This window comes from Cyprinus carpio, chromosome B14 (genome assembly GCF_018340385.1).
Source record: "Cyprinus carpio isolate SPL01 chromosome B14, ASM1834038v1, whole genome shotgun sequence".
Lineage (NCBI taxonomy): Eukaryota > Metazoa > Chordata > Actinopteri > Cypriniformes > Cyprinidae > Cyprinus > Cyprinus carpio.
The window spans coordinates 9,178,273-9,201,796 of record NC_056610.1 but is presented as its reverse complement, the minus strand read 5'-3'; the positions used below and the strand labels follow the sequence as shown (position 1 = coordinate 9,201,796).

General features: G+C 35.8%; 1 protein-coding gene across 1 annotated transcript in view; it reads left to right on the top strand.

Annotated features, from left to right (window-relative positions):
• The window catches only part of pigg (phosphatidylinositol glycan anchor biosynthesis class G), a 132,488-nt gene that overhangs the window by 42,889 nt on the left and 66,075 nt on the right, over positions 1 to 23,524 (top strand). The window contains exons 6-7 of the mRNA XM_042737966.1: positions 3,560 to 3,772; positions 14,197 to 14,414. Coding sequence (XP_042593900.1) covers positions 3,560 to 3,772; positions 14,197 to 14,414 — 431 coding nt within the window. The remainder of the gene's footprint in view (positions 1 to 3,559; positions 3,773 to 14,196; positions 14,415 to 23,524) is intronic.

Here is a 23,524-nt window from a genome sequence, read left to right as displayed (position 1 = left end):
TGGGTGTTCTCTAAAGAAGACTCTGTGTTGAGAAATTTGTCTATTGGATTTGCCAGAAGATTCTATGTTAGATGGTGTAAACACTTCATGGTGTTTTGAATGAAAAGTTTCTCCTCCAGACTTAAAGTATATGTGACTCTTTGAAGTTCAAGAAAAACATTTTGGATGATTTTCTATTGATGTCCCAAAGTTTCTCTGTTTGAAAGTGAAGTTTTTTTTTTTAAGCCTGGGTTGTATATTTGATGTCTTGCTTCTTCAGTAAAGTATATTGGCCAGACTTAGTGCAATCCATACACAAAATTCCTCCCACAATGGTTAAGCCATATCCAATAATGGCTGTATGACAGATATCCAGCTAAACAAGGGCTCTAATAGTCCTCGGTCTCCAGCAAAGAAGCTTTACGCACAATAAACAGTTTTGTAAATCAGTCCCCAGACTGAGAGTTGGCGTGATTGGGGGGATGATTTTTCATCTTTATCTTGCTTTAAATCAAAATGGCAAATAACTACCAGCATATTCACACATGCATTTAAGACAATTAATGTCTTTGTGAGGGACACGGGGCTGATGCACCAGTTAATAATGTTGTTTACCATTTTACTCAAGGAACAGGAAGCTACAGTAGAGTCTCACAGAATCAAAGGTCTGTTTCAGCAAACTCTCAGTAGAGATTATTTGTAAGCACAATGCAGAACAATGCTTAAATCAAAAACAGTTGCATTTTTCAGATCAGTGTTAATGACTGTGCAAGATATTCTTAGAATGTGCAAAGCTGTGTGCTACTGTTCATCTGTTTAGGAGTTCTTTCAACCATTCTTGCATTTTAAATCATTTGCAAGAGCACAAAATAGGACCTGCTTTTGTTAGAGCTTAAACTGTAGACATTTTTTTTTGCATAATCAAGACCATATCTCTAAAGTACTGATGAAGGGCAATTATTCCACTAAAAAGAGCCTGATGTGTTTCACACTTTCTTTGCTTGCACATTTGCAATTATTTGCATTCTTTCATTGCATTTTTAGGTTTCTTGCATCAGAGACAGCCAAAATTATTTTTTTCATGATCATTTCCATCCTCTCTGGTCCTCAAAATTAATGTTGCAATTTAATGCTGGTTAGCATTAATTCAGTAAAAATTACAGTAAATTTTGTTTTATTCTGGTTTAGAATGTTGACTTTTCAATCCAGTCAGTTCCCATCAGATAGATAGTAATTTTTTTTCTCTTGTAAAATTTGATTTTACTTAAAAGTATGTCATCTCCTTGACTGTTTAATGATAAAATCATGTTTAAAAATATTTTATATTTTATGAGAAAAATTCTATGGGTAAATATTTCAAATAATTCTAAATTCTAATAATATTTCAAATTTTTTTTGTATTATAATTTTTATTATTATTTTATATTTTTTTTTTACCCATAAAATCTTTCTCATAAAATATAAAATATTTTTAAACATGATTTTATGATTTGATTTTACATATATACATATTTTTAAAAATGTAATTTTTTCCAGTGAGGTGAAGATACATTTTCAGCAGCCATTATTCCAGTCTTCAGTGTAACATGGTTCATCAGACGTCATTGTAATTTCTTATTATTATGAATGCTGTCTTTTTTTTGTGAAAAAATATTGTTTACATTCTTTTGATCAATTGAATGCATCTTGCTGAATAAAATTATTCATTTCTTTAAAAAAAATTAAAAAAAACATGTTGACCTCAAACTTTTCAACAACAGTGTAGAAAGTTAAATTTTTACTGTAAGGCTTTCTAGATGTGCTCCTTCTCACATATCCTACATAGACCCATGTAGTTGTTCGCTGCACATTAAATCACAAATGTCTGTGACAGTCTGATTGCATTAGAGGGATTCTGCGGTGAGTTGCTGGATAATTTTACGGCCCGAGGGTTTTAAATTACCCACTGATTCATCTCTGTCTAATAATATGAAGCATTAATTCATTTTTTCCCTACTGTTTTATAATGGATTAATTTGCATTGAGTCTAGTGTGTAATTGATTGTGACACACACACACACACGTGTGTAATTGATCGGATGTCGCGCTGGTCATGTGACGCAGTACACGCAGCGAGCACATGATGCTCTTATAACCACGTGTGGATAAACACACACACACACACACACACTATACTCACGCCCTAGAGTGTGAAAATCTGTGAGAGATGCTCATTATCCACTTCCACTCATCCCTATATTCTCTCTCTTTTTCTCTCCTAAATGAAAGTGTGGAGTGGCAAAGCATCTGTCTACACCAGACTGTCAGGGTGAATGTGATAATTGTTTCTTTTCCTGCCTGATCTATTTTTGTGATCTCTTACTCATTTATACGCACGCACACACACGCATTCACACCAGCTTTCTCGTGCAGCACACTGTTTTTATTTAAAGATGAGCTCATATTCTCACCCGCTGCATGCGGCGTTTCATGCTGACCTCATCGTCCGTCATACTGCTATAGCCTCAGGTAAAACCAGCGCCATCTGGAGAGAGACATGGCAGACTTGTTAATAAGCAGCTGAATTTTTGTTTTTACTTTTTTGTATATGCAGAAACTTAACCTGAATTGACTTCCTTCATGTCTTTGTAACTCCAGTGGAATTTTACATTGCAAAGTGAGTCTTCAGGGCGATTCAGACCAGACTCAATTCAGTCAGATTTAACAACTGATTTACTGATTCTTTTAAGGATATGTGTGTTTATTTTTGTGCAAAGCCAGCGAGGACAGTGCAAAAGCAATGCAATGCCATTCAGCTGAATTATAGATGCATTTTTGAATTAGCACTACAGATTCATCAGTAACACAGTGCAGGAAACTCTGACTTAATCAAACGCTGAAGTTGATGTGAAGAATATATTATAGATTTAGCGTGTATAAATAATTTTTGCTTAGTGTGACCAACTTCCTGCTAGAGATTAAGTGATCTGCATTCATTAATTAATATGTAAATATGTCTTCATTTTGGGTGTCAGTTTGCAGTACAGCGCTGGAACGGGAACAAAAGTACAGTAGTAGAACATTTTCGGATGGATGGATAGATATATAAATTGATGGATGTATAAATAGATGGAAGGGTGGATAGATTTATAAATGGACCGATGGATGAATATAAGAATTGATTGATGGATTAATGGATGGTCGGATGGATAAATGATAGATGTATAAATGGTTGGATAGAAATATGGATGGATGGATGAATGAAAAAGAGAAAAAGAAAGGAAATATTAGGTTCATCCAATTGTGCGATTGCATAGAGAGGAAGGAGAGCTCCATCCCATTATCAATGAGCTGCGGGATTATCAAAACACCTCACAAAATAATTGCTACGAATGCAAAAAATGTAGAAAATCGAACCTGACCTAAAAATGTTTATGACAGACTTCTTTTGGAAGCAGTGTGTAAACCTGACTAACACAACGTCTTATCACATCTATTTTTTAACATTCAAAAATTTCAGATGAAATTATCGGACTCAGTGTGCAGTGACCTCAAGCGGGTGAGCAGTTAACTGTTAATGACACGTATCTTGCTGTTGCAGCGGGATTTGAGGAGCCGGGGGTCCTGGAGCAGGTGGATCTGACCCCCACCCTCGCACTGGGTCTGGGGTTACCCATCTCCAAGAACAGCGTGGGCCATTTGATTCCAGCTGTGTTTGAGGAGTTATCGCTCAGAGAACAGCTGCGCCTCCTCCAGATCAATGGACACCAGGTCAGCCGCCTCCTACAGGACAGCAATCCCACCTTCCACAAGGGTGAGTTCACATGTGCAGTACAAAGCTTTCCCACAAAGCCATGATCAGTCAACAAACCATCTGATGCAGTTTCAAACACATAGCAATTTGATTAGCTTCCCGGTGTCGCATTAGTGATTGGGCTCTTTGTACCGTATGTCGGGAAAATGATCTGAGAGGCACTTATTGGCCATAACAATAACTTCATGTCCCAAGCCAGAAGGTCCCAAGATGAGATGTATAGCAGTCCAGTCACCTCTGGTTTAAGATGTATACAAGGTCTGACTCTGCCAACTGTAAATGAATCTGGTTATTTGGACAGATAACATCAGCAGCAGTGGAAGTTTGAGAGCCTCACAATCCACATGTTAATTAGTAATGATTGATGAGACACATGGATGTAGCTTAAGCCCATAATTGTCATGCAAAGAGAGCATTCAATAGAAAATTTTGCTGACTGGCATAAGCGTGAAGAAAATGTCACTATATTTGCATATAGCACAGGATTTGTAGGTTTCCATTATGTGGAGGCCAAGTGTAAAGGGAGTTTCCAATAGGAAAGCACATCCAATAGGATATCAGTCTGATCGATCAAGATGCATGAAGTGTAAAAAAGTCCCAAGAGATTTCCCAAGAGTTTTTGTCTGAACTGAAATACTCAAATATTGTCTCAAAAAGATGGATAGATGATGTATAATTGGATGAATAGGATGCTAGTGTAAATGGATGGATGATGGATGGATAAAATGGAAGGATGGATGGATGGATGGATGGAAGTACTCAAATATTGTCTGAAAAAACAAAATGATGAGGTCTGAATGCAAAACTTTTTTTTTCTTTGATGTCTTGTTGATGTGCATGATGATGATTCACACTTTACATTCATAACTTAACTAGTTACACACATGCAGTGTTTTCTTTTTTTTACTTCAACAGAAACTTATTAAAAATTGTTTTCAGTAATTTAAATAAAGCTGAAATAAAATTTTAAGAAATATCAGAAAAAATATTTGATGAAAAGCTTGAAAGCCAAAAACTGTTTTGTTTTGGTTTGTTTTATTTTGTTTTATTTTGTTTTGTTTTGTTTTGTTTTGGGTTGGTTTGGGTTGGTTTAAGGTTTGGTTTAAGGTTTAGGTTTAGGTTTAAGTTTAAGGAAAGCTAAAACTGAAATAAAAATAAATTCAATCTAAATTTAAATATTAAAAGCATGCAACAAAATTGCTAACACTTTAAAACTTATACAAAAAATAAAACTGAAAACTGAATCTGCTATTTAATCATTAAATATTATTAAATACTATAAATAATACTAAAGTAACAGAGTCATGGTCTCTCAGAATGTCTCTCACACTCTCGCACTACATTTGACTACTAACTAGGGCATTTGTCTCAAAAAAGCAACAAGCTTCAGTCTTGTAGTCTGTGCTATGCTTTAGTTTTCAATCCAGTTCAGTTTTGTTTTCCTGTTTTGCTGCTTGAGTAACAAGCTCATGAAACGCTGTCCTGACATAAGAGCATGGGTTAGAGTACACAGACATGACTGGGCATTTACAGCACTTTAAATCCATAAAAATAGAGAATTTATACCCTTTAGCCCAAGCCTAGATGTGTGTGTATGTGTGTTTGTGTGTCCTCCGCTGTCTCTTTAGCAGTTTGGTTGCATTTTCTCTCAGTGGGATATCTGGCCTCCCACAAACATCCATCTCTGGCTCATTCACTTCTCGCATCTTACAGTATTGAGTGTTTTGCTGGGTTATGAGGTGTGAGTGTGTTTATACAGGGTTAGAGTGTTTGATGGTGATGTCTGCTGACATTTTCACAGACTCTTATTGCTGTTTTCTAGAAGTGTATGTCTTGTGTAGCCAGAGATTTTGACTTGTTATGAATCTGAATCACAGCTTATTCTGGCTACAAACTGTCCACTCAGACAGGAAGAGATTGTTTGACTGGCATGTGAAGCAATCAGAAGAGTTCATTTTGTTTGTGTGTGCATGTATCTAAATTTGTTGCAAAATAATAGATTGACATTCAAATGAGTGCACAGCAAAGTCAATCCGCGAGCAGCTGCACAGATACTGATGCATTCCCTTGGATGAGGATCGGCTTTTATGGTGGGAAGAATATACTTAGCAGGCAGAGCGTATTTTGTTCACAGCTGGCCTGTGCTGTTTGAATGAGAGCATGCGACGGGATGAAAATGTGACTTGTCTTTATGTAAACACTGTTTATATATGTGCACAAAATGTGGCAGTCTGCTTTTCATATGCAATTTTATTCATGCATATGGTTTGATTTTTTTTTTTTTTTTTGACGTTTAAGACTATGTACATGTCATATTTATTGTTAAATAACTTTTTAATTATTAGCATTTAATTTTTTAAAATATAAATGACTTTTTATATTTTACTGTTTTTATAAATATTTGAGAACAAAATTAAATGAAATATATATAATTGATTTATCTATTATTTGCTAAAACTAGATCTGGGTAAAAAACATTTTGTTAAAAAACATTATTAAAATGTTATTAAAATGTTTATTATCTGCATTTGTTTGTGCCTGTTAGTTTTACTTTTCTTTATGTATTGCTTAGTATCTGTTAAGCCAGAAACAAATATATATATTTTTTTTCATTTAAATAGAAGTACAAACATTTCTGTAAAGACAATACTGTTTCTGTTTTTTCTTCTCATAGTCCTATAGTTCCTGTTCTTCTCGAGATTCCTTATGTTCTGATGTAGACTAAACCTGTGTGTTCTAACTGCTGGAAATTACGTAAAACCGGCCAATCAGATCAAAACTTACTATTTCAGCCAACTCTTGACATTGTTTTGTGTACAATATGCATTAGACATTGAATTTGACCTGTGCTCGAGTGAAGGTTCGAGAGGCGTGTGGAGGTTGAGATATGATTGATGAAGACGACATACCGCCGCAGCCCACTTTTGTCCTTCCATTTTCTAAGGAAATTCAAAAATATGAGATTGTTAGAGGTCAGCTCTTCAGTCTCTGTGTGACGTACAGGCAGATGTTACCTCACTTCACCCATGTCTGTCTTGCTCTCTTAGGGATGTAGAAACTTCTCCATCATGCTTTGCAGCCTAATGAAGCACTTAATTAAATTGCAGATGAATTATTGTGATTAAGGGGAGAATCATTCATCAGAGTTTTTCTAAGCACATTGACCTGAAAGCGAGACGTCTGAGGTTTTCTCCTGATAACACTTTTCCCACGGTAACACGCTGAGAGCTGAAGCTCATGACGGCGCACCATTAAAATGCAACATGCAGCAGAACCCTGAGTCACACTAGAGATCTCGACCTGCTTTTCACTGTGTGTGTATGCTCAAAAATCTCCATACTAGTATACTGCAGTCTGTAGTAAATACTGTATAGTGCATACATTTGTTTTTAAATCTGGGAAATAAATAAAAAGTGAATTACTTTTTGTAACTACTTTATATATAACTATGCTGCACATTTGGCGAATGAAGGATGTCATCTGGGTATTTCATTCACTATGCACAGTTGCACACTATACATACTGCATACTGTAAAAACAGTGATAGTATGATAGTGTGCCATTCCAAAACACCCAGAGGTGTCTTTTTTTGTGCCTTTTTCAGCACTTTCATCTGGAATGCTTTATGAACTGCATTATTAAGCACAGTCTGAACGTGCACACACACACACACACACATGGGTCCTACTGTGTGCTGCGGTTTGTTTGAATAGCTTCACTGATCTCCCGATGTTGTGTGTGTGTCTGCACAAGTCCAATCTGTTCCTCATTCATTTACAAAACTGTGAAGCTCAAGGGTTTGTGTGTGAGAGATAGAGCTGTAACATTAGAATGAACTATCTATCTATCTATCTATCTATCTATCTATCTATCTATCTATCTATCTATCTATCTATCTATCTATCTATCTATCTATCTATCTATCTATCTATCTATCTATCTATCTATCTACCCCTCTATCTATCTATCTATCTATCTATCTATCTATCCATCCTATCTAATCTATCTATCTATCCTATCTAATCTATCTAATCTATCTATCTATCCTATCTGATCTATCTAATCTATCTGCTTCTCTGTCCCTTCTCTTTCCTTGTTTTCTTTCTTATTTCCAGCTGTAAATATTCATGAATAATCCCCATTATTCCAGTCTCATCCCAGTGGATACTCCGTTTGGCTTTTCTCTAACTCTCCTGCTCTGTGATCAATGCTGTGAATTAAACTTTCATTATTAAGCAGACGCCGCTGTGTCTAAGAGAGGACAGACCATTTTCTGAGAATCATCCTCACAGGCAGAGGTTTCTCATTGCCGTAACACTATTATGTATCTTGCAGCTCTAATATGCATGACTTTTAGCTGATACTGTGGAAATAACGCTATGTTTCACTGTCATAACACTGTGTAACAGTTGACATGGATTCATGAGCTAATTCAGCATAATCATATAATTGATTAATCACAGCCTTGCTTATTTGTGTTATGACAATAGATGAACGTTCTAGCAGAGTGGTTTATTTATTAATAGGATAGATTCATGTGAAAACGCCTCTAATGTTCTGTTTTTACCCGCTAACGCTCAGTAATTGTCCCATTCATCACTTTTTCACTGGGTTAAAATGATCTCTGTCAGCAAATCGCGTTTTGGTTTATCACCATTCTGTCTTTAGGGTTCACGCAGACAAGATGCAGCAGATTAAGATGCTACATAGATGCTCGGGAAAAACAAAAATTTCTAGGAAAGAAATGGTAAACATTCACAGGTTTCACATGGCCTGGAGGAATGTGTGGCTTCACATACTACAGTATCTGTCCTAAGCAGCATGCATGATTAGAATTCATATGCAAGATGCACTGATCATGCATACTACTTATATAGTATATAAAGTCACATCCTGCAAAATCATAATAATATATTGTACTGTATGCCACAAGTGCTCATATGGTTGATTTTTTTTGCTTGCAGTAAATATTACGAACAACCCCATTGCTCTACAGATGAAGAGGTCATATGCAACTTTTTCAGTTGCCATAGCAGTTTCAGTTAATATTGAATTTTAAGGTAATTCATTTAGCATCCATTAGTTATTTAGCTTCCATTATCGTAAGGTAACTTGGCTAGTAATTTAATGTAATTAATTTTTTATGCATCCAAACAGTTTGCAACAAAGAGGCTCATTTTATAAAGATGCAATTTTAAGTGCATGCTTTTTAGTATGCAAATGACATTGCATTGACTTCATGGACAGTTTTATGTGTTTTTGCATTAGCATCTTAAGGTAATTTAGCTATAGTGTTTAAGGCCATTTATTTTGTGCATGCAAACAGTTTGCAACAAAAACTTATTGTAATTTATTTAATTGCATGATGTGCCAATTAATGAATCGCAAAAGGGCCAAGAAATTAGCCCAGAAAAGGTCATTTAAAGTCATTTTTGTGTTTTTTTGTTAAATGAATTGGATTTGAATGACCAACAAATGACCAAAAAAAAAGTGTGTTTTTATAGAGAAATTTTTTCAGTATTTATTTAAAATTTATTTTTTTGTAATTTTTGTGTTAAATTTTTTGAGAAGCTGCATTTGAATTGGCATTTAGGTATAATTTACACATGAAACAAGGTTGCATGAATTACATTTGCATGGGTTTACATTAAAATAATATTGAAATATATGATAAAAAATGAAAATCTGAATCTAAAACCGCCAGTAGGTGGTGATATGCTACTGTCCTAAAAAATTGAGTCATTCAGTCATTCATTCAACCGATTCCTTCAAACAGCTGATTCATTCTAGAATATAGCAAGAGAGGTGTGTCCCAATTTGCATACTAGTTATATAACACAATTCTGAAGAAAAAAATCTGAATTGTGAGATATAAACTCACAATTGAGAGAAAACAATTGGCTACTCATAAGCTATATTAAACAGTCATTTGTAGTCATGCATCATGTTCGTCAGCAACTTACAGTGTGAGATGACGTACATGGACGATGTACATGTCTGGCCCAGGATAGAGTGTATTAAATGTGTTAATGAATGCATTATTTTTTACAGAATTAAATGCAGCAAGTTAGCACATTAAAGGCCAGTTTTACTAACAGCTTGCGTCAGCGTAAACCGTCTTTTGGCGTTAAAATTGTACTGTCAGGTTTTACTAAAGATGCACAGTGACGAATTAGCGCTGAACAGGAGTGGACACAGTTATTTTTGTGCCTGACCTTATTGAATATGCATTTTTAGGAGTTTCCCTTTCAGATGCAAAAGTTATGCAAGAGTATGAGAGTATTCAAATGAATCACGCAACGTGTTTTACTAACGTTTGTGCTAATCAAATTACTGGCATTAGCGCCATTATTTAACACCCGAAAAAAGCATATCAAACTATTTTGTGCTTGAAATGGCTGCAATTATTGTTGCTAGAGGAGGCACCGCAGAGAACAGAAAGCGAGAACATGGTAGAAGGGAGAGGATTTTTTCCACGCGTTTTAATTTATTTTGAATGCCAGAAGAACACATTATCCGAACATATCATTTGCCAAGCCAAGTTATTTTTAATTTGCTTCAGGAAATAAAAGACGACTTTGAACCCTCAACTAGGAGTCACGCAATACCAGGTCTATCAAAACTTCTAGCAAACCTTCATTTTTGGCCTCCAGTTCTTTTCAGTGTAATGTGGCTTCTTTATTTCTTTATTTTTCACTACCCTAATTTGTGCTGTGCTTGGTTAGGGGTGTGCGATAGGACAATTTTTGATTATGGATGATAAAAATGTCTCCACAATCTACTTTAAAAAAAATATCGTAGTATCGTACTACACCACAAATTCTATCAGCTGCAGTTCTGGCGCCGCCATATCAATATACTGTACAACGTGACATACATTCGGATCAGTGTTAACGCAGTGGTAGAGTTACTCTCACGGGACACTGCACTTATTCGCAGTCACAAAAGTACGTTCTTTGCATCTGCTTTAACGCCTTTCCGGTTAAACGTTTCATTCACATGCTGATCTGACATGACACTAAAAAGACTGTCAAACAGTGGATAATGTGGCCTGTAAACGGATGCGTGCCTGTATTTTAGATGCATGCAGCTCTTAAAGGGACAGAGCTAAACATGCTGCCGACTGTCATTAAAGAGATAGATCACCCTGAAAACCTGTATTAATTTCTTTGTGCTGAACACAAAAGAAGATATTTTGAAGAATGTGGGTAACCAAACAGTTGCTGGTCCACATTGAATTTGATAGTAGGAAAAAATATATACTATGGAAGTCACTGTGGACCAGCAACTGTTTACTTATTCACATTCTTCAACATAACATTCATGTTCAGCAGAAGAAAGAAACTCATTAAGGTTTAAAGCAACTTTTGAGTGAGAAAATGATGGTACAGTATAAAAATAAAACACATTTTTTTTTCCTTTAAATTCATTAAAATTTTTTTCAAATTATTGAGAAATTTAATTTTATTATATTGATTTAAAACAGAGAAAAATCACTCACTACTATTGATTTAAAAACGTTAATAGCGTTGCTTTAATTTGTTGATTGAGTTTCTTGAATGCTCCTGCTAAATACACCTATTTTACCTGAAAATAAACAGTGTTTGTTTTATTTGTATATTATGGCTATTTGTAATGTGTATCTTTGTTTTTATTTTTTAATAACAAAGATAAAATAATGACAAACATTTTTATTTGGCCTAAATATCCGCCATTCTTTTTTTTTTATATTTTGGTTACCTTGAAAGGCTTTTTCTTTATAATAGGGAAATTAGTTTGGCTGTAATGCTCAAAAATAGTAAAACCAACATGACAAAAAATCGTGATAAGTCGTGAAACTGATGAATGGAGTAATGATGATGGAGTATTTGAATCGCAATTTATTAAGAATCGTGATTTGCCATATCGCCCACCCCTACGCTTGGTATATTGTGTTGGTTGATATGTAAATGAGATGTTACGTCTGTGTTCTTTAATTTTGTGCATTGTTAGTAAATCACCTGCAGAAATTTCCACGCCTATCGACACTGTTTTGGAATTGCACTCTTGCGCTAATTTGCCCTGTTTAGTAAAACTGGCCCTAAATCGACATCACTAATAAAGATACAGTTTTAAGTGCAATGTTTTAGTATGCAAATTGCAATGCAGCCTGTGTGTGTTTATGGACTTTTTAAAGATATTTTGCATATATATTTAAGGTCATTCATTTTGTGTATGCAAACAGTTTGCAACAGAGTGACTTATTGAATAAAGATGCAATATTAAGTGCATACTTTTAATCTGTTATACATGTACAGATGCAGCCTGTGTGTGTTCATGGACATGTTTGTGTGTTTTTGCATGCTTTGGAGAGTGTGAGCTTGCATATGTTAAGCCAGAGATGTACATTAAGTATGCAGACAACACATGCTTGGCCAGCGTGTCATTGGTTTTGCATACTTATCGTGTTTGATAACAAACAAGGAGGCGATAGTTTCCTTAAAATTTGTGTCATTTTTATTCAAAAACTGATTTTAACATGTTGATTCTTTAACATGAACTGACTTGCTGAACAAACTGTTTGTCTGTGTCGGTAGTTGAGCTGCAAGAATGTAGAATTCAGCCATTCATGCCTAATGCATTTTAAATTGCACTCGCACACAACGGAAAACACACTTGACCCAAGTATGTGACACAAACAAAATGTGTCTGTGTCATTCTACACAGCATCAGCTCTGTGGAGAATCAGAGCTCAGAGATGGGGAGAGACATGTTAGAAAGAGAGAGGCACAGAGCGAGACGGAGGTGTCCTGTAGTGAAGCGTCTGGGCGGTATGAGGCAGACGTGTCTGTTAGCTCACTCTGAGATCCTGCTGTGAAGGCCCTTAGTGTCTGTCTGCTTTAAAACACAGCCAGCAGACACCTGATTCTTATGCAACAGCTTCCTCATGGTGTCTTCATAACACCGTGACTCTGTTTCAAAACCTAGTGAGCATTTTAAGGCATTGTATGTGAAGGCTGTTCTGAAAGATTAATATGCTATTTTAAACACCTTCTTATGAGATCAGCATCACATTTATTCTGCAATGCATTGCTGTAGGCTCAATAAAATAAACTAATTTTTTTCCCCCTTTCTGATTTTACTGATTACAGGCTTGCTAAATAATGGGTTAAATAATAGATAACAATAGATAAATGAATTGTATTTTTTATTAGAAGTTTTAGATTTTTATTTTAGAATTTTATTTTATTTTATTTTATTTTTGTTTATGTCATTAATTGTTTTAATTTAAAATGGCATTTTTTCTCAGTGAGTTTGTAGCTTATACAGGCTTGCTAAATAATAGCTAAATATCTCCGTTTTGTTTTATTAATTGATTTAATTTAATTTATTTTAAATGGTCTTTTTCTTACTGATTTTGTTGCTTTCATTACAATTGTTTATTAGATGTTTTACACTTTATTTATTTTTTAGTTATGATGAAGATGATTATTATTATTGCTTATTATTAAAATTATCTTTTTTTCCTCACTGATTTTACTGAGTGCAGGCTTGCTAAATAATGGATAACAATAGATAAACTGATTGTAATTGTAAGGTTTATTTATTTATTTGTTTATTTATTTATTGTGTCATTTAATTTAATTTAAAAATGACTGTTTTCTCACTGATTTTGCTGCTTAAAGGCTTGCAAAATAATAGGAAGAAAAAAAACAATAGTTGGTAGGAGGTGATTAATTTGTTGTTTTTTTGTGTTTTTTTTATTTTTTTTATTTTTTTTTTTTTTTTTTGTTTTTTTTTTTTTTTTTATTTTATTTTTATCTGTTTTATATTTTTAATTTAAAAATGTAAAAATTTAATTAAAAAATTATTTATTTATTTTATGTTATTGTACAATTTATTTTTATTATTTCGTTTTAAAAAATGACTGTTTTCCCACTGATTTAGCTGTTTACAGGCTTGCTAAACAATAAAGAAAATGATAGATAACTGATAAATCGATTGTAATTGTAAGGATTTTTATTAGGGTTTTTAATTTTATTTTTATGATTTATTTTGTTTGCATTTACTTTGTTATTGTTTAATTTAATTTTTTATTTAATTTAGTTTAAAATCTGTTGTTTTCTCATATTGTATTGCTTACGGTCTTGCTAAACAATAGATAAAACAATATACAACAATATATAAACTGACTCTTATTCTAAAGTTTTTATTACAGCTTTTTAAATTTTTTTTATAATTTAATTTAATTAGCAGTCATGTATAGCATTTCAAATTAGTCACTTGCAATGTTTTAGCTCAGCAAAATGCCACTGAAGGTAGTTGCCTATATACTGTAGATAGACAGCAAGGCAGTTAACAAAGTTAAAGTCATTCTCTTTCTTGTGTTCTGGTTTAAAGTCTGCAAAATTTTTCATGTTCCTTCCCCTCTCTCTCTGTCACAGAGGTTGGTTACGAGCAGTTTCGCGTGGCAGAGAAGTCTCACGGAAGCTGGATGAAGCTCTATGTGGATGGAAACACATCAGAGGTTCTGAGTAACATGGGCAAGAAGGTTCTCAAACAGTATCTGGAGGCCCTGAAGGCCATGAGTTCAGCTCTGAGCAAACAGCTGGGCAAATACGACATGTACTCCATGATCATGGGCATGATCTTCATACTGCAGGTGAGATCCGTGCAATCCTGAAGACACCACACGAGGCTGTATTTGAATCACTCACAGTCTGGTTTTGTTCACATTACACTGAGTATGCCGTCTACTCAAACTAAACTTTATTCAAGGTTCTGGCTGTAAAGGTCAATCTGATTTATTATTAAAGTATTTCACATTTTTAACAGGCAGGTTTTACTTCAGCTATCGTAATTTCACATCTATATTCAGGCAGGTTTTGGCAAATCCTCGTCAGATTTGAACATTTGCTCCTCCACATCTATCACTTGCAGTCATAGTGGAAACTAAAGCATTTATCACTTCATAATACTCATTTCCTGGTGCAAAGTGAATTTGTAAGGTGTATGTTATGTGCCACTAAATTACACGTGAAAGCAGTTTTAACTAGTGATAAGAAAATTAATTCTTTAGCAAGTTAAATCTCTTTCAGAATCTTCTGGCAGCCTTTTACAGAGACAATGCGTATAGTTTCTTTTTTTTTCAGTATTTGTAAGGAAATTTTGATTAAAATAAATGTAAATGTAAAATAAATTATGTCAGATGTTGTTGTATAATTGTTTATTTATGTGTTTTTTTGTATAAATTAAATGTTTTTTTTTATGTTTTTTTGTTTTGTTTTTGCATTGTTTTCAATTTGAGCACATAATATGTGCTATATGATTTTTAGTTCATGTTCATTCATACATTAAGTCAGATTATCTAAAAATACTGCATTTTTGAAAGAAGTATCTGCTGCTCACCAAGGCTGCATTTATTTGATCAAATAATACAGTAAAAACAGTAATATTGTGAAATTTTATTACAATTTCAAATAAAAATGTTTTCTATTTGAATATATGTTAAAATGTAATTTATTTCTGTGATCAAAGCTGAATTTTCAGCATAATTTCTTCAGTCTTTAGTGTCACATGACCCTTCAGAAATCATTCTAATACGCTGATTTGCTGCTCAAGAGACATGTTTTATTATCAATGTTGAAAACAGTTGTGCTGCTTAATATTTTTTGGAAATTGTGATTTTATGACAAAAAGAAACTGTGATACATTTTTTCAGGATTCTTTAAAGGTGCTGTATGTAGGATTGACATTGCAGTCCAAATTCCAAATATTGGAGAGGGTTTTTTTTCACCCAGCCCCTCCTCAGATTTGAAGCACACGCATGTTGCCAGATTGACGACACCAACAGGAACGAGTGCACCTTCCTTGACAGCTTCCATGATTGAAATGAAATGCGCTGTGTTTTCCGCCAACTGGCAACCCGGGGTGCCAAAATACAATTGGGTAAACTGGCAGTGGGCGGGTTTCACAAACCAAAACACAGACAGACATTCAGACAAGGAACGTACATTTTTTTTTAAAGAAGAATAACTGACTGTAGCATTGTTTTTCAGATAAACAAGTATGTTAACTTACCATGTTTCTTAAATATCTGCAAACATTTTATGGTATTTTTATGCTTTAGTAGAGTCAAACACATACAGCACCTTTGATGAAAAGAACAACATTTATTTAAAACAGAAATCTTTTGGAACATTGTCACTTGTGATCAACACAAGATCTTTCAACACAAGAATCTTACTAGCCCCAAACATTTGAACGGTACTGTATGTTTCATTTGCCATTCAGATACATTATTTATTTACAGTATATTGCCATAATATCAATCATCGGTCACCTATACTCCCAATGGGCCTCATTCATGAAACATTCGTAAATAGATGAGTAAATTCAGAGTAATTTACTTGTGAAACGGACCTTTCTGAAAACTCTCTTCTGGATTCACAAACGCTTCGTAAACTTCTGATTTGATAGTTTAACATGCATATGTTAAAGGGGTCCTATTATGCTTTTTCACTTTTTCAACTTTAATTAGTCTGTAATGTTGCTGTTTGAGCTTAAAAAAGATCTGCAAAGTTACAAAAGCTCAAAGTCCACTTCAAAAGGAGATTTTTTTATTTAACAGAAATCACTTTTCAGAAACTACAACGAACGACCCGTTTGGACTACAACGCATATTTTCCGGGATTTGAGATATCATAAATACCGAGACCTGGGACGAGACCTGGTTGAGCTGCATTAGAGAAGGCAACGAGTGTTATCACTATGCTGGAGACATGCTAGCTTTCACAAGGAAGACGAACTTGGAGTGATTACAATCATCCAGGTTTAAATCACGCTCAGATTGATTTGATTTTGACACAATATTTACACTGAAGCTCGCAGGCGGCTATGGTAAGGGGCATGACATTTCCTGACCAGGTGCCGAGTGCTGCCAATCACAACAAACACTGGCCCAGCTAACCAATCACAACACACACTGGCCCAGCTAACCAATCACAGCGCATTTCATATTTCAGAAGGCGGGCCTTCATTTTATACAGGAAATTTTCGAGTCGTCATGCCAGACTGGGGAGAGAGGTGTTGTAATAATGTAAAATATGTGAAAAATAATGTGTTTATCGAACAACCTAGCATGAGTGCCTGTTCTAGTACACCCCCAAAACAAAGTCAAGACTTTGTAAAAGAGCATAATAGGACCCTTTTAATGAATTCCAATCATTTATAAATAGGGCTTGTGTGCACGCTCATTCACAATTAGCATAATCCCCGCCTATCAATTAACGTTACAGCTACGCAAAGTGCCTGTCCCCAAAACAAAGTCCAAGACTTTGCAGAAAAGACTTCTAGAGCATATTCAATAATGTAGGACCCACCAAAGTGTTTTTAGCCAGCTGAAAAATGTCATTCCCAATCGCTTGAACGCTTTGCGGTTGCACAGGCTTGGCAGTGCCATAACTAGTATCTCATTTTACCGCAAAATTCATATGATGCGATTTTTTCCTTTCCTTTGGAGTGTTGCTCTTGGTGGTAAAGAAGATCTGTAAAGTTGCAAAGACTAAAGTCCTCAAATCCAAAGAGATATTCTTTATAAAAGTTACTTGTCCCCGCTGAAATGGCTCGTTCTAAATGACCCCTACACGTTACAGCCGCCTCATGTTCACCTTATGTAGGCAAGAAAGAACGCAAATTGCCTGTCCACCCGCCGGAGTATGGGAATATTCACTGGTCTATTTTACTTTGTTTGGCCTTCAGGTTTGGCTCCAGTATGCCTGTGCACCGTGCTGGGTCGCAAAAAAGCACTGGAAACACCGTGGACATTAGCGAAGTCCATGCCTAACGTAGAATAAAAGCCGCCCCTTCCTCTGTGATCACTCAAACCACCCGGCCGGGGCTCACTCTAGACTGCGGCTCACACACAATACTTTGTTTTTTGCCTTCCAAAAGAAAGCATGATTAAATCATGTTTATATCACGTTTATAATGGGTGTTTGTTCCAAGGCATCAAAGTGTTTTCCGTACGCGCTGGATAGCTGGCCAATCAGAGGACACCTCGCTATTTTTTCAGAGAGATGACTTTGTAAAAATCGATGCATTTCAGAAGGCGGGGCACGCTCAGTATCTGAAAATAATGTTGTTTTTTTTTTTTTTTAAACGCATATTTTTTTTAACCTTAAACCGCATAAACACATTTCATTACACAAAATAATGTGTTTTTTTTTTTTACCTTACACCAAATACACAAAATAATGTTCTTTTTAGCAGCATCATATGACCCCTTTAACTTCTCTATTGTTGTTCAGTTGTTGTATAAGTAGTAGGATGATTGGTCCATTGATTGGACGGCTGGGTAAAAAGTTACAGAAACAAGTGCTGCGTTTTACCCAAAGCTAAAAAGTTTATCAACTCTCATCTACAAAAAAACAAAAAAACAACGAGCAAACGAACTTGTAAAATATTATGATGGTAGTGCATCAAAATTCAGTGTCATCAGTTTGCCAAAGTGAACACAGAATGTTTTATGCACCATTTACACGTGGTAAGGAGCAGGTGTAAAAAAATTTTCGTACCAACCAACTAAAGTTTTGAAAATAGGAACACTTTCATGAATCCGAAAATTTACGTCAGAACAGCTTTATGAACTATTTACACAAAAAATTTGTTCTGCTCTTGCTTCATGAATCAGTCCCATAGTCGCCAAAGAAAATATATGAGTGCAACTAGTTTTAGATTAGCTGGAATTTAGCTGCTGATCTTAAATGAGTTGTAAAAAGATTAAACTGCTTTAAAGTGTGTGTAACGAGTTTAATGGTTTACTGCTTTGTGTTTGTTGTTTACTGTGGTGTCTGTGACCAGCTGCATTTGTCATTCTGGTTTATTCAGCTCCATTCAGGAGAAACTATAGAATAGATGCGTGACTCTCGTAAACAGTAGAGGTCATTTCACTCAAGATTATAGTGCAATAAACCATGTTTTGTGTGATGCCAATTTGTAAAACTTTTAAATTGTGCACTAATGCACACACATAACATATCTGTCTTTCTGGTTGCCTGTAAATTTGTGAAATTTTTTTTTAGTTGTTCGCTGGCTGAAAGATCAGCACCATTGTACACAACCACTTCATACAGCTTAGTTTTAATATATTTCTATTTCATTCTTTTTCTTCCGTCGGCTGATATTAAGGTGAACAGTGTTGAGACGTGAGTTGAGAGTGGAGTTCAGAGGTCTTACAGTGGCGTGATGGAGGATCAATGAAGGTTTGAAGGACTGTGGCCTCTCGTCTCATTTACACCCCTCGCCCTGCCAACTCATTATGAGCTTAATTAAGCCCCTCTCTTTGCTGTAATTAACAATAAAGAGCTTGCCAGCCCTCACAGCAGAGTTCAGATGTATGTATTATGTTTTTCATAATCTTTCATTAATATGTGATAAACAGCATTTCTTTTTTGGCAAACAATGTTAACCAGTAGCTGTTAAGCACTGTTTTAAAGGGATAGTTCACCCAAAAATGAAAATTCTGTAATTAATTACTCACCCTCATGTTGTTCCAAACCTGTCAGACCTTCATTCCTCTTTGGAACACAAATTAAGATATTTTTGATGAAATCTGAGAGCTTTCTGACCCTGCATAGACAGCAATGTAACTGATATGTTTAAGGCCCTGAAATGTAGTAAAGACATTGTTAAAATAGTCCACGTGACATCATTGATTCAACCATAATTATATGAAGCTACTAGAATGCCTTTTTGCTGACCTTTGGTCTCCTAATAAAATCCACAAAAATATGAATCAGCACAACAGTTTTCATCGTTTTGTAATAAGAAATGTTTGTTGAGCAGCAAATCAGCATATTAGAATTACTTCTGAAGGATCATGTGCCACTGAAGACTGGAGAAATTCACAGGAATAAATTAAATTTTTAAATATATTCGAAAAGAAAAGAGTTATTGTAAATTGTAATAATATTTCACAATATTACAGATTTTTCTATGTTTTTATTCAAATGATTGCAGCCTTAGTGAGCAGAACAGATTTGATACAGTATGTTAATATTAGCAGTCATATGTTAATGCACTCATGGTTGTGACGTCATAACCATTATTTTACAGCTTAGACCTTGAGAGAAAGTTTTGCTTTTTGCAACATTTGCCTTTTCAAAGTTTGTATATGTTTAGAGGACTGTGGGGCGACAAACTCTACACTGCAAGCACGCAATTCAGCTACTCTTGCGGTTTTAGACTGTCAGCACGCTAAAACCCTCTTTGAAAAGATACATCTTTAAAATCATCCCTTTAAAGCTGCGCTGCTACAGCCATCAAAGCAGCACTTTTGAAACAAATTCACTGCCTTCAAGAATAAACACAATTACTGTCAGACTTCAAATCGCCTGTCGTGAGCGATGTTCCCGTTATTATGCACAGTCCATAGCTCTCAGTTTATTTGCAAAGACTATGATAGTTTTGTGCAATAGAAGATTATAGTTATTTATTTGTTATAGTTATTTATTTGTTCAGTATCTGTCAGATACCATATTTAATGTGCAATTGACGGCATACACTACTGTTCAAAAGTTTGGGGTCAGTAAGATTTATTTATTTATTTGTTTATTTATTTATTTAAAGACATTAAAGTCCCCCTATTATGGATTTTTGAAAATTACCTTTTATGCAGTGTGTAACACAGCTCTAAGTGAATGGAAACATCCTGCAAAGTTTTAAAACAAAAAGTGCACCGTGTATAAAGTTATTGTCTTTCAAAAGAAAGAGTCGACACAGAGTCATGAAAACGAGTCATTTTTAAAATGACTCTTTAGCTGTTTCAAGGTGACGTCAAACTAAAACATTAGCATATTTATGCCCGCCCACTTGTTGTGCACGCAGACCCGGAAAAACTTGAAACTCTCCTCCCTCAAATGCCGTGGCGGATTCCTGTGGAGAAGACGCTGTGCTCTGCACCGTGAGGGGAAATCAGTTAGGGTACAGTTAGGGTATGTAGAAAAACTCCCAACTCATTTTCTCCTCCAGCTCCAAAATCATCCGAAATCACTGCAGAAGCACTGACCCAGTGTTTACAAAGTGAACGTGCAAGGATGGTCAAACACTCTTTCCAAAAAAAAATTTAAAAAATAAATTTAAACAACGATGTAGGACGATTTTGAAGTTGGAGGAAAAAAGTGTTGGGAGTTTTAGGACATAGGCTACCCTGTCTTGAACTGTTGTACACAGATTATGCATAACGCATCGCAGAGCTAGACACGACGAGCAAAAAGTGTATAATTTTTTTTTTTTTTTTTTTTTTTTTAATAAAATGACTGAATTTTCGTTATGTAAGTTGCGACTGATAAATTATTTGTGACTGAAGAAAGGGAGGCATGAACATCTTTGATGACATAGGTGTGAGTAAATTATCAGGATATTTTTAATCTGAAAGTGGAGTAATTCTTTTAAAAACTCGTCATGTACTCTGAAGCCTACAGTAGCATGCAAAATATGTATTTAGTTGTGTGTATTGTGTTCGCTCTGCGCAGCTTGTAGGTCTCTGTCTAACAGCAATATCTGTTCATTAGCAATTGTCTAGAAATGTATGGATGAATAGTAAATGTTTGTCATTGTTATTACTTGTAGTTCTGATAAAGAATAGAGCAATACGTTAGTGTACAAATTGCAGTGCTTTATCAATATGTTTCTGCATTGGGCTACCACATATAACATGGCGGTTTGGGTGTTTACCACGGAGCTGTGGGCTAAGTAATGGTTGTGGCCATTCAGTTATTGACCTGGGCTGCATGCATTTACATTATATTTACATTTAATCATTAAGCAGACGCTTTTATCCAAAGCGACTTACAAATGAGAACAATAGAAGCAATCAACAATAGAACAATCAGAGTCCCATGACAAGCCTCAGTTAGAGAAGAACAACAGTATACAACTTCTCCAAGAATAGGATAGACAAGAAAAGAAAAGGTAAGTAATAGTATTAGTTGGTCAAGTGCTGGCGAAAAAGATGAGTCTTTAGATGTTTTTTGAAAATAAGTAAAGACTCGGATGTTCTAATTGAGATTGGGAGGTCATTCCACCAGCCAGGCACAGTCCAGGAAAAGGTCTGTGAGAGTGATTTTGAACCTCTTTGGGGTGGCACCACAAGGCGCCGTTCACTTGCAGAATGCAAGCTTCTGGAAGGCGCATAAGTTTGAACTAGTGAGTTTAGGTATATTGGTGCCGTGCCAGTGGTCGCCTTGAAGGCAAGCATCAGTACCTTGAATTTGATGCGAGCGGCTACTGGTAGCCAGTGTAACCTGATGAGGAGAGGAGTAACGTGAGCTTTTGGCTCATTGAAGACAACCCTCACTGCTACATTCTGGATCAGTTGTAGAGGCTTGATAGTACATGCAGGAAGGCCCACCAGGAGAGCATTACAATAGTCCAGTCTGGGGAGAACAAGAGCTTGGACAAGAAGTTGGGTGGCTTGCTCTGACAGGAAGGGTCTAATCTTTCTAATGTTGTATAAGGCGAATCTGCAGGACCGGGTCGTTGTAGCAATATGGTCTGTGAAGCTTAACTGATAATTCATCACAACTCCTAGGTTTCTGGCTGTGCTGGAAGGAGTTATGGTTGACGAACCCAGCTGTATAGAGTAGTTGTGATGTAACGATAGGTTAGCTGGAACCACCAGCAGTTCTGTCTTAGTAAGGTTGAGCTGAAGGTGATGGTCATTCATCAAGCTAGAAATGTCACTCAGACAGGCTGCAATGCGAGCAGCTACTGTCGGATCATCTGGTTGGAATGAGAAGTAGAGTTGAGTGTCATCAGCATAGCAATGATAAGAAAAGTCATGCTTCTGAATGACAGATCCTAATGATGTCATGTAGATGGAGAAGAGAAGTGGTCCAAGTACTGAGCCTTGAGGAACCCCAGTAGCAAGAAGTTGTGACTTAGAAACTTCACCCCTCCAAGACACCCTGAAGGATCTATCTGAGAGGTATGAGTTAAACCACAGGAGTGCAGTTCCAGAGATGCCCATCTTTCTGAGGGTGGACAGTAGAATCTGTTGATTAACTGTGTCAAAAGCAGCAGACAGATCCAGCAAGATGAGTACCAAGGATTTGGAAGCTGCTCTTGCCAGTCGCAGGGCTTCAGTAACCGAAAGCAGGGCAGTCTCAGTTGAGCCAGATTGGTTGCTGTCTAGGAGGTTTTTCTGTACAAGAAACATAGAGAGTTGGTTGAACACAGCTCGCTCAAGTGTCTTTGCAATGAACGGAAGAAGGGATACCGGTCTGTAGTTTTCTAGAAGTGCCGGATTTAGAGATGGTTTCTTAAGCAGTGGGCTTACCCGAGCTTGCTTAAATGCTGAGGAAACTGTACCAGAGTGAAGAGAGGTGTTGATAATGTGAGTAAGTGAAGGTATTACTGAAGAAGAAATTGCTTGAAGGAGGTGAGGGGGAATAGGATCAAGTGGACAAGTAGTAGGATGACTGGACAGGATAAGTTTGGAAATGTCCATCTCTGAGAGTGGAGAGAAGGAGGAGAGAGAGTGTGTATTAGTCGTTATGAAGTTATCATCCGTCTGCGTTGTGGAGAATTGGTCACTGATGGTTCTTGTCTTATTTGTGAAGAAAACTGCAAAGTCGTCGGCTGTAAGAGTCGATGAAGGAGGAGGTGGAGGCGGATTAAGAAGAGAAGAGAAAGGTTTGAAAAGTATGCGAGAGTCAGAACAGTTGCTAATTTTGTTGTGGTAGTATGATGTTTTAGCAGTGAAGACATTTG